Source organism: Syngnathus leptorhynchus, chromosome 6 (assembly GCF_054491065.1).
Source record: "Syngnathus leptorhynchus isolate UIUO chromosome 6, UIUO_Slep, whole genome shotgun sequence".
NCBI classification, from domain to species: Eukaryota; Metazoa; Chordata; class Actinopteri; order Syngnathiformes; family Syngnathidae; genus Syngnathus; species Syngnathus leptorhynchus.
In genome coordinates this window covers 645,178-654,414 of record NC_141200.1, presented here as the reverse complement: position 1 = coordinate 654,414, position 9,237 = coordinate 645,178, and the positions used below count along the sequence as shown (strand labels likewise).

Genomic DNA, 9,237 nt, shown 5'->3' with positions numbered 1-9,237 from the left:
AACAACAATTTCAAAAAGAGGAAGCATATTTGATTTCAACTTAATTTTTATTTCTGGCCTCAGTTGAGCTCCAAAGTTTGCCTTGGTTACCCGCATGTGCAGTCACAACATGGTGACATCACTGCCCGCTCATGCGACTCGTGCGCACTTTCCAAAGTTCTTTATTTCATTGGAGTAAAGGTACAAACAGGTGTAAAAGTCCATGATTGAGTAGAGAATGTAGGAAATATAAATAATCGCAAAAGTTGGCACGACCGGCAGACCGGGGTGCTCGTCACAAGAACCAAAAGAATACATTTAAAGCATTTAAAAACCTGCAAAAAGTCTTAAAAAGTGAAGAAAACCTGCAATTGGCACGACAAGCTCCAAGTGGGAAGTGTGCTGCTGTGGAGGAGGTCGGAATCAGGGCGCCACATCTTTCCGCTTTTCAGCTGAACCACAAATGCAACAATGTGTTTACCCTACTTTAGCATGTTAGCATAGCGCTCGCCAAGCTTGAGTGGTATGGGAGGGGGGGGGGGGGGGGGTACGGGGGGTGCTTCACTGCCAGAATGTCTTTAATGGTCAAGTCATGATAATCATTGGCCAGCGTGACTCTGATTGGTTATATACGTGTGTGGGCGGAGTCACAATGTTTTCATTTTCTGAAACTTCCCTTTCCAGATGGGCCGCCACCAAATCCGAGGTGTCGCTCATTAGCTCCGAGGCTAATCCGAACGGGAACAGCCGCCGGCTGAGGTGTCCCCACATGTGGTCCCGCGATACTATGGAAAGTGTTGCCGCGGCGATGGGGAAGACACAGGTCGGTGCCCGGGGCGGGGTGGTAGGTATTGGGGGCGACCGGGGCACACTCGGAGAGTGCCAGGTCCTCATTTCAGCAGCGCCTTGTAGAGCATTAGCGAGCGCGCGGTGCTGCCGTCCTGCTCCAGACACACGATCAAGTCCCTGAGGTTGACTCTGGTGATGCGCTGACGCCAAGGCTGCCGCGGCGACGACAAGGACGAGGAGGACGCGCCTGACGCCACCTGCGGACAGAAGAGCGCGGCACATTTATGCCACAGGCGCATTTTCCTTTTCTCCAGTCTATTCACGGCCCGGCCCGCCTTACCTCGGCGGAGGAGGCGGTGGCGCCCGGGGAGTCCAACTTGCGTTTCTTTCGTGGCCCGATGGCGGCGAGCGCAGTCAGGTTGGCGTCGCGTTGGCGCATTTGAGCCAACTCCTGTTGCTGCATCTGGCAACGCAAACATCCAACATGTTCAAAATTTGAGGAGAGCTTTTTTGTTTCGCAGAAGCGGTGAGCCCGAACCAACCTCTTTGGCCTTCTGCTTGAGACGGGCCTGCTCGGGATCCTCCTGCCTGGCTCGACTCTGCCACACAAACGCACAGACAAATGAGACTCAGACGGTCAGGCCGAGCCTCGGTGGCGTTTTCCCCGTCGGGCGGGACCTTGGCGGCCTTGAGCAGGATCTCCCTCTCTTGCTCGTCCTTCCTTTGCTTCTCCAGACGCTCCAGTTGCTCGAAGAAGCGAAGCTGGGCGCGAACGTCGCCCGTCTGCTCGTGATGCTCTTCGTCCTGAGCGCAATGTTACTCCGTTAACATCCTTCTCGCAAGCGCTTTCCGCCGTTCGCTGGGAAGTCGCGTCACCTTGACCACGTCCGATCGGTGTTGAGCCAGCGCGGAAACTTTCTCCAGCAGCGAGCGCAGTCGCGACTGCGTGGCGTGAGACACCAAGTTGACCACCTCCGGAGGAACCTCGCTCACGCCCAGCCTGCGAGCTGACAGCACATCGACACGACTCGTCAAGCCTTCGGAGTTGACGGCCGGTTGCCTTCCAGCGAGTCGCGCGCTTTCCCCGCTCGCTCACCTGTGTCCGAAATGCGTCGGTGCAACAGGGCGGCGGGCAGGAAGGCCTCGTCCTTGCACGAGCGGATCTTGGTGCCGACCAGCTCGGAGCTGGTGGCCAGGATGCGAGCGTTTTCCTCGCTCAGGTTGACGCCGGCCATGGAGGCCACGTCGTTGATGTCGTCGTCGTCTCTGCAAAAGTACCGAGAAATACAACCAAAAGTTGGGCAACCAACGCTTCTTCAGCATCCACGTTTACGATGGATGCTTTCGGAAAACGGCGTAAACAAAATGTCATTTATTGTCAATTTTGTTTTTGTTTCCTTCTCAAAAACACCGACTTGAGGGTGGAAAAATGTCACATGACTCACCTAAAAGTCCCGCCCCCCGGGTCTCCCAGCTTCTTCTGATTGGCCGGCGCCGCCAAGGTGACCACGCTCTTAGTCACCATGGCGGTGGGTGCTCGCGTCAGCGTGCCTGCACAACACACGCAAAAGCTCAGTACGGCGTTCCATTGGCGGCGACTGCTCGAAGAAAATCTCGTCAACACTCACTCGGAGTTCTCACACCCACCACCAGGGGAGCGCGAACAGTCTGCATGGCACCACGACACGGCGTCTGAAGACAAAAATAAATCAAAAACGAACACGTCAAAAACATCGACATCAAATGAACATTCTTTTCAACTTCAAGCGACAAGCCGAGAAAGACAAAGGAAAAAGCGAGCGGAAAGGTTTTCGTACCACGGTGGCGAGCGGCGCGTTCATCCGGACCCCGGGCGTGGATACGGGCAAGCGGGGCCGGATGGCGGCGTTCGGGGACGGGGCGTAAGCGGAGGCCGGGGGCGCGCTCAGCGACTGCTGGCTGCTGAGTAGCGACTGACGCAAGGCAGGAAGACTTTTCTGAAAATCCAAAATGTTTGAGTCAATGAAGACGAGCGCCAAATGTTATTCATTGGTTTTTCGTGATGATGACCTTGAGGAAGGGGATGAGGTAGGGCTGTGGGGACGACTTGAGCTCCGCCTGCAGACGACTGGTGAACTCCTCGGGCTCGATCTTTGCATCCTGCACACGCACATGACCCCAGGGTTACACGCAAGCAAGCAGGCAGGCAGCCAGGCAAGCGCATGCACGCCGACGTACGAGGAGGTCCTGGACGAGCGCTTTGACGTTCTTGGAGGTGTCGGGCGAGGGCGAGTTGTTGGACGCCAGCTTGATGAGTGTGGCCAGGAAATTTTTACACTTCTTCACATTTTCCTGCATTTCCTGTCCACATGAAAACACCACACACGTCGATCGAGCGGCGTCGACGCCAAACAACGACGGACGCACGCACGCACCTGCGACACCACCGTCACTCTGTTGCAGCTCCCGGGCACGGCCGCGCCGCTCACGGGCGCCGCCGCGGCCGATTTGACCGCGGCGCCCGTTGCGGCGGGAGCGACGGTCGTGGCCTCTGTCGCCGTCGCCATTGGCGTCTGCGCCTTCAGAGGCGGTGCCATCTTCACAGAGACACCGGCGGCGACGGACGTCACCGTGACGGCCTTTGGTCACAAAACAACAGCGCCGTGGCAACGGCAATCAACAAACCCGCCAGTGTCGGCTTTGACCGCAAGAGGAGAAAGCGCTTCACCTGTACCGAAGAAGACGAGGAAGAAGAGGAGGGAGACTGAAGAAGTCTCGTGTGGGGGGGTGTTGCCAGACGGATATTCTGAGGCGTAGCGGGAGCCTGCGCACAAACAAGACGGTCACCGCTTGCCGGTACGTGGAGCGACTCTTGCGCCGGTGGCGTCACAACTCACCGGAGCGGCAGCGGTGACCCGCATGGTGGCGGGCGCGGCGGGTCTCTGAGGAACACCGGTCACGCTAGGACTCTGCTGCGTTTTGGCCTGCGCTTGGGCCAGGACCTGCTGCGGCACCATCACCAGCTGACCCGTCTCAATGCGGACCAGAACCATACCTGACGCAAGATAAACACGGACAGGTCAAGCGTTTGCGTCAGAACATCTGGAGTCTGGCCATCTGTCGAGCGGCCGGCTCACCTGCGGGCATGGTGAACCCGGGGGGAAGCTGGATGGTGGCTTGCTGCTGAGGCCGGACGGCCAACGGGGGATGAGGGGCGGCCGGCCGGACGGTCCCGCTCGCCGGCCCGACGGTCGCCGGCCCGACGGTCGCCAGCCCGGGTCTCTGAAGCTGGACAACGCCGGCCGCTCTCACCGCGGGCTGGCCCAGCCCGTTGACAGCCGGCTTGACAGCGGGGGGGCCGAGGGGCTGAGTGACAGGCGAGCGGGCCGCCGCAGGGGGTGGCGGGGTGCCAGTAAGGATGTTCCCGGACGCTGGCTGACCTGGCACCAGCACCTTACTGTGGTTGACCAGCTGAGAGGGTGCCCCAGGAGGTCCCACAGGCCCACCTTTGGACTCCAGGCCATTCTGAGCAGCGCTGGGGAGTCTATGCTGAGCGGCTGAGGGAGCCGCAGGAGCCGCGGACTGAGTTCCAGGGAGGAAGTTGGCCGGGGAGGCCATGACCGCAAGGGGGCTGGTCGTCGTCGTCGTCAACAATGTTGTCGTCGAAATGGTTGTCGTCGCCGTCGTCACCGTCGTGGGCGACGCGACCGTCGCCGCTGCCGGGGAAGAGTTGAGCAACTTGACGACTCCTGCGGTACCGTTCAAACTTTGCATGCCGGGCGACGCCGTCCTACCACTTGCTTCGGGTGCCCACTGGAAGCTAGCGGCGCCGGCAGCGGCGGGCTGGCCGCTCAAAGTTTGGACTGCCGTCACGGGGGCGGGCGAGCGAGAAGCAGCCGGCCCGAACGAGTGCGGACCGGCCCCGCCGACCGCCGGGCCGGCGCTCCCTTCGCCGGAGGTAGAAGAGGAAGAGGGGAGAAGCTGAGCGGCGGCGGGCTGGAGCTTTAAAGCCGCCCCCGGGTGTCCTTGTTGCGGCTCTTGCTCGGGCACTTTCCCTGAGAAGTGAGTGGCGGCAGCTGGAGCTCCGTCGCGTCGATCGGTAGCATAGGACGCGGGAGGGGGCTCGGACTCCCCCAGTTGCGATTCGAGCGAGCCAACTAAGTCGCTGACCGCCTTTTCGTCCACTTCATTGAAGAGCATGTCCTCCAGCGGGTCGGAGGCTCCCGCCATCTTTAATGTTGGACCCTTGTGCAAATCGTATTTTAGAATTTGCGCATGCGCCGAGCACCCGCGTTGCTCTCGAGCATAGAAACATAGCAACTAGATCCAAGCCGAAAACGCCGAGCGCTTTGCACCTGGAAAGCCCAAAGGCCCTTCCACAACTTGTTTCTGGTTTTTCATCCTCGGAAAATGCTTTTCATTTTCTTTCATTCGCCTATTATATTATACACTTGAAAATGGCTCGATTTGTGGCAGCGTCGTGACATAACGAGCAACATTTGTTGGATTTCTTGGACGCGAGCAAATGGCGCCGCTTTGGACGTTCGTGAACATGTAGATCTAGGTGCCCGCCCGTGCTCGCTCTATGTCCCATCAGCCTTCGCGGTCGCGGGCTCTCAATGGCGGCTGAGGAGGACGGATCATGTCGAAGCCATGTTTGTAGCATGTTAGCGCGTAGCGCCGAGCAACTCAACTGACAACGTAGCCCGGAACGCGCTCGAGTGGCCATTTCGGACAGCTCGCTTGCCGTTACTCAGTCTGTTGGACCTGGTCCCATTTACAGGACGACATGAGCGCCGGCGGGACGCCCTACCTCGGCAGCAAAATCAGCCTCATCTCCAAGGCCGAGATCCGCTATGAGGGTGTTCTGTACACCATCGACACGGAGAACTCCACCGTGGCTTTAGCCAAAGGTAACCCCGTTAGCATTAGCACGCTACTTAGCACGCTAGGCGGCTAAATCTGGAACCGGTCGCAGCTCAGGCTGAAACTAGTCACCGACTGCCAGGGTCCTACAGTTCCCTACTCTCCTTCCCAAGGACTGGGGGGGGCAAGTTCACTTCCCTCGTTTTTGTCATATGCTCAGACAATTTGATCAAAAGATGACAAAACAAAAGTGCGTCTTTTAATTCACAAGCTGCACTTGTGAACTCTTGTCTCCTATCTTTTGAAACACAATTTCTGCAGTAATCAACTCAAGCGAAGGAAGTGACCTCGCAGTTCCGATACTTTTGGAGGGAGTCAAAGGTTACGTGGAGGCAGAAAAGGCCAAGGCAAATTTCCACAGATGGATCAATTCATTTGCTCCTGTGATGAAGGTGTTGAATCGCGCAACAGTTGGTGACACTCCCGTTGTGGCACACTAAAGCCCCCGACCGACCCACCGACCGTGTGTCTCCAGTGCGTTCGTTCGGAACCGAGGACCGGCCCACCGAGCGACCCATTCCCCCTCGTGATGACACCTTTGAGTACATCATTTTCCGCGGCAGCGATATCAAAGACCTGACGGTGTGCGAGCCCCCCAGGCCCACCGGCTCTCTGCCCCAGGACCCCGCCATCGTGCAGGTGCGTCTATGTTCAGCAACATAACGTAGAAGGACAAATAGTTGAGGAGCTGGAGACAACTTGAGGCTATTTGTCTCTCTCGCTGGATTGAAATCTGAAGCATTTTCTTTTCTCCTCAGTCGTCCATGAGCTCCACTTCGTCGGCCGCGGCGTCGCTCCCCAACTCCTTCCAGTCGGCATCTTCCTACGGGCTGTTCAACCGGGCCGGCGCCGCCGCCTCCTATGGCCAGTTTGCCGGCACACCTCAGGTCTCGCCACGCTCGGGACCCGCCGCCGGTGGTAAGTGCTCTCCTCACGCCATGGTGTCCGACACTCGTCAGTGGCAGGGAAAGAGCTCGTCTACCTGTGTAGGTGACAGTAGAAGGGCGAGCGAGTGTTCTCCAAGCCTTTGAGTCTGCGGCTGTCCTGCAGGGGGCAGCGGCTCGCCCGCCGGCGTGCCGCAGAAGAGCCCCTCGAGCGCCGAGCTGGCGACCGCGCGGTCGGCCGCGACGGTTCAGAGCGCCGCCGCGGCCAATCCTGGCGCCAACCCGGGCCGCCCCGGCCAGCCTCGTGTGGCCCCTCCCGCTTCGACTCGCCACCGCCCGGACGCCGCGGACGCCAGAAGGGGTGAGAACGCTTGTGCGTGTGCGCGCCAGCCCTCCAAAGTGCATCGCCGACCATTTTGCTCTCATTCCTCAGCACCCAACAGCCGGCGAGGTCGAGGGGGCGGCCACCGCGGCAGAGGACGCTTCGGCGTGCGGCGAGACGGCGCCAGCGTCAAGTTCGACAAGGACTTTGACTTTGAGCGCGCCAACGCACAATTCAACAAAGACGACATCGAGCGCGAGTTTCAGCTCAAGTTGAAGCTGAAAGGTGCACGCTTACGCGCTACATCAGGCTTTGTCTTGGGGTGGGGGCCGGGGTGCACGCAATCCCCTCTGTCACCACAAGGGGGCGACTGAAGAAGGGGAATAGCACTGGCCGAGAACAATCCTCCTGTTGCTCATTGAAACTTGATTGAAGACCAATTTGCGAATCATGTCATCCCAAATGATGCAAGCGTGTGCTGGTGGCGTGCAGATGAGAAAAGTGAGCAGGCGCTCAACGGTGAGGAAAAAGACGGCGCTGACGACGCGCACCCACAGGGAGAAGATGCGCTGGGACCAAAGTGCTACTACGACAAGACCAAGTCCTTCTTTGACAACATCTCCTGTGACGACAACAGGTGAGCGAGCGCATGACGTCAGATATGGCAGTCTCCACTTTGCCCCGCCTCTTTCCTGACGTGCGCTCTATCTCCAACAGGAACGCTCGCGACAGGTGCGGCGGCGGCAGTGGCTTCCCCAGGTAATCCCCACATGACATCGTGACCGCGCTTCCCAAGCACCCACCCAAACACTCCCCCAGCCTCCTCAGTGGAAAAACATCGTTGCAATTCTCTGCCCCGCCCACAGGGAGCGCCGGCAGACGTGGGCGGAGGAGCGGCGCATGAACGCCGAGACGTTCGGCCTCCCGCCGCGTCACAACCGCGGTTACCGGGGGAGTCGGGGGAGAGGGCGGCCCGCCGGCCGGGGGTCCTCGGGTCCACCTCAAGGGGGCGCTTTCAGGGGAGGATACCGGGGGAACCAGGCTGGCCGGGAGTTTGGAGACGTCGGCGCCGCCTACAGGGTAATGCAACCTTTTTTTGCACATATGGAGGGAGAGCATTGTCATGTCATACTGGGGTGCCTTGAGATGAGGCTCGGGCCTCGAGAGACTCCAGACCAAAAAAAAAGGAGATTCCTCCCTCGTAAGCCGCTCGCATCCCATCTCCAGGCACCGCCAATCATCACATCTTATCCACTGATGCCTGTTTTGCTGCTTTCAGAAGGACAAGAAGATACCGGCGTAGCGTTGACCACCAACCTGAAGATGCTTTTGTCACCAGCACCGCTTGACTGCTGCAGTTTGCGGGGGAGGGGAGGGGGGGGGGCGTGCTTCACATTTTCTAAGTTGTGTTTGGGAGGTACGACGCAGCTGTCTTTTCTACTAGACTCACTCGCTCACTCTTCCCCAGCCTCGTCTCCATCCTCATGACTTTGCGCTCAAACGCTTGACCTCTGACATTTGCACTTCCAACTGTCAAGTCAAAAGTACCAGCGCGCACACAAAATGAATGATCAGCACGAGCTGGCGGGTGTGCGTGATGACTTTTGACGAGTGTGCAAGTCAAGACGGCAAAGTTGACCGTTGGGATCGGCGACGTTCCCAATTTGTCGTGAAACTTCCACCCTAACCCTACGATGTTGCCAACTGTTGGCTTGCCATTTTTATTCCCAACTTTCACTTGACAAAGAAGACGCCAACGCATGTCACGCAATCATCAAATCACATGACACAATGTCTGGTCCATACCAGCGACAACTAAGGTGATTCAAATAAAGAGCATTCATGAGTCTGTCCTGTTTTCTGCCGGCAAAGTCGCTGTTGCTGAATACTTTCTCATCTCCACATTTTTGTCAAATACTGGAGTGTGTCTCGGTGCCATCAAAATTGTAACAGGCTTGAAATATTTCAGTTTGTGTGTCGTGAACTGATAAGCAAATTTCTCCCTTTTTTTTTCTGTCATTATGCCGATTGAAGACTCCAAATTGTCCGCAGACGCGCTTGTGATCGATAATCATTTGTCTTGTCGATATGTGCCCTGCAATGGATTGGCTGCTGAGCAGTTCGGGGTGTCCCCATGCCGACCGCCCCAAAGACTGCATGCCCGCGAACCTCGTGACGATTCTCAGGATGAATGAAGAAAACAAATAATGGACTCCACCTTCGATATTGTCATTTTTGGCAGCCACCTGTAGATGATGTACAGGCCAAGTGATTTTGCAAGTCTTTGCGGACGCCCATCTTCTCCGCCATTCATTGGGCAGGACGCGAGAGGAGGGCGGATTCTCTGCCGCTCATTGG

The 9,237-nt window shown here is 57.9% G+C and overlaps 2 protein-coding genes across 8 annotated transcripts; one reads left to right on the top strand and one right to left on the bottom strand.

Moving 5' to 3' along the window:
* Positions 1-145: 145 nt before the first annotated feature.
* Positions 146-5,640, bottom strand: LOC147055048 (transcription initiation factor TFIID subunit 4-like). Of its 4 annotated transcripts, none has more exons than XM_085913542.1 (15): positions 4,542-5,640; positions 3,885-4,463; positions 3,645-3,802; positions 3,476-3,571; positions 3,183-3,386; positions 2,986-3,108; positions 2,818-2,907; positions 2,586-2,744; positions 2,397-2,460; positions 2,214-2,319; positions 1,865-2,034; positions 1,447-1,530; positions 1,311-1,367; positions 1,109-1,231; positions 146-1,025 (listed from the first exon to the last, which is right to left on the bottom strand). In XM_085913542.1, exons 1-15 carry the CDS (start codon positions 4,975-4,977, stop codon positions 565-567), a joined length of 2,910 nt encoding a protein of 969 aa, XP_085769668.1. In that variant the 5' UTR covers positions 4,978-5,640; the 3' UTR covers positions 146-564. The 4 variants fall into 4 exon arrangements, with proteins under 4 accessions (XP_085769668.1, XP_085769666.1, XP_085769667.1 ...); XM_085913544.1 differs by adding an exon at positions 1,645-1,775 and having other exon boundaries at positions 735-1,025; positions 1,447-1,572; positions 3,885-5,640; XM_085913540.1 differs by having other exon boundaries at positions 3,885-5,640.
* Positions 3,442-8,725, top strand: lsm14aa (LSM14A mRNA processing body assembly factor a). Of its 4 annotated transcripts, none has more exons than XM_085913547.1 (10): positions 3,442-4,809; positions 5,531-5,660; positions 6,149-6,312; positions 6,432-6,591; positions 6,724-6,918; positions 6,991-7,164; positions 7,372-7,516; positions 7,597-7,638; positions 7,746-7,959; positions 8,159-8,725. In XM_085913547.1, exons 2-10 carry the CDS (start codon positions 5,537-5,539, stop codon positions 8,180-8,182), a joined length of 1,242 nt encoding a protein of 413 aa, XP_085769673.1. In that variant the 5' UTR covers positions 3,442-4,809; positions 5,531-5,536; the 3' UTR covers positions 8,183-8,725. The 4 variants fall into 4 exon arrangements, with proteins under 4 accessions (XP_085769673.1, XP_085769675.1, XP_085769674.1 ...); XM_085913549.1 differs by adding an exon at positions 5,935-6,065 and having other exon boundaries at positions 3,442-5,660; XM_085913548.1 differs by having other exon boundaries at positions 3,442-5,660; positions 8,162-8,725.
* The last annotated feature ends 512 nt before the right edge of the window (positions 8,726-9,237 follow it).

Excerpts from the sequence above, each read along its gene's own strand:
- LOC147055048 (XM_085913540.1), bottom strand. The coding sequence starts at position 4,977 with ATGGCGGGAGCCTCCGACCCGCTGGAGGACATGCTCTTCAATGAAGTG. Across the intron at positions 3,387-3,475 it reads CCTCGTCTTCTTCGGTACAG|GCCGTCACGGTGACGTCCGT; the intron begins GTGAAGCGCTTT and ends TTGTGACCAAAG. Across the intron at positions 2,908-2,985 it reads CGCTCGTCCAGGACCTCCTC|GATGCAAAGATCGAGCCCGA; the intron begins GTACGTCGGCGT and ends GTGCGTGTGCAG.
- lsm14aa (XM_085913547.1), top strand. The coding sequence starts at position 5,537 with ATGAGCGCCGGCGGGACGCCCTACCTCGGCAGCAAAATCAGCCTCATC. Across the intron at positions 6,592-6,723 it reads CTCGGGACCCGCCGCCGGTG|GGGGCAGCGGCTCGCCCGCC; the intron begins GTAAGTGCTCTC and ends GCTGTCCTGCAG. Across the intron at positions 7,960-8,158 it reads ACGTCGGCGCCGCCTACAGG|AAGGACAAGAAGATACCGGC; the intron begins GTAATGCAACCT and ends TGCTGCTTTCAG.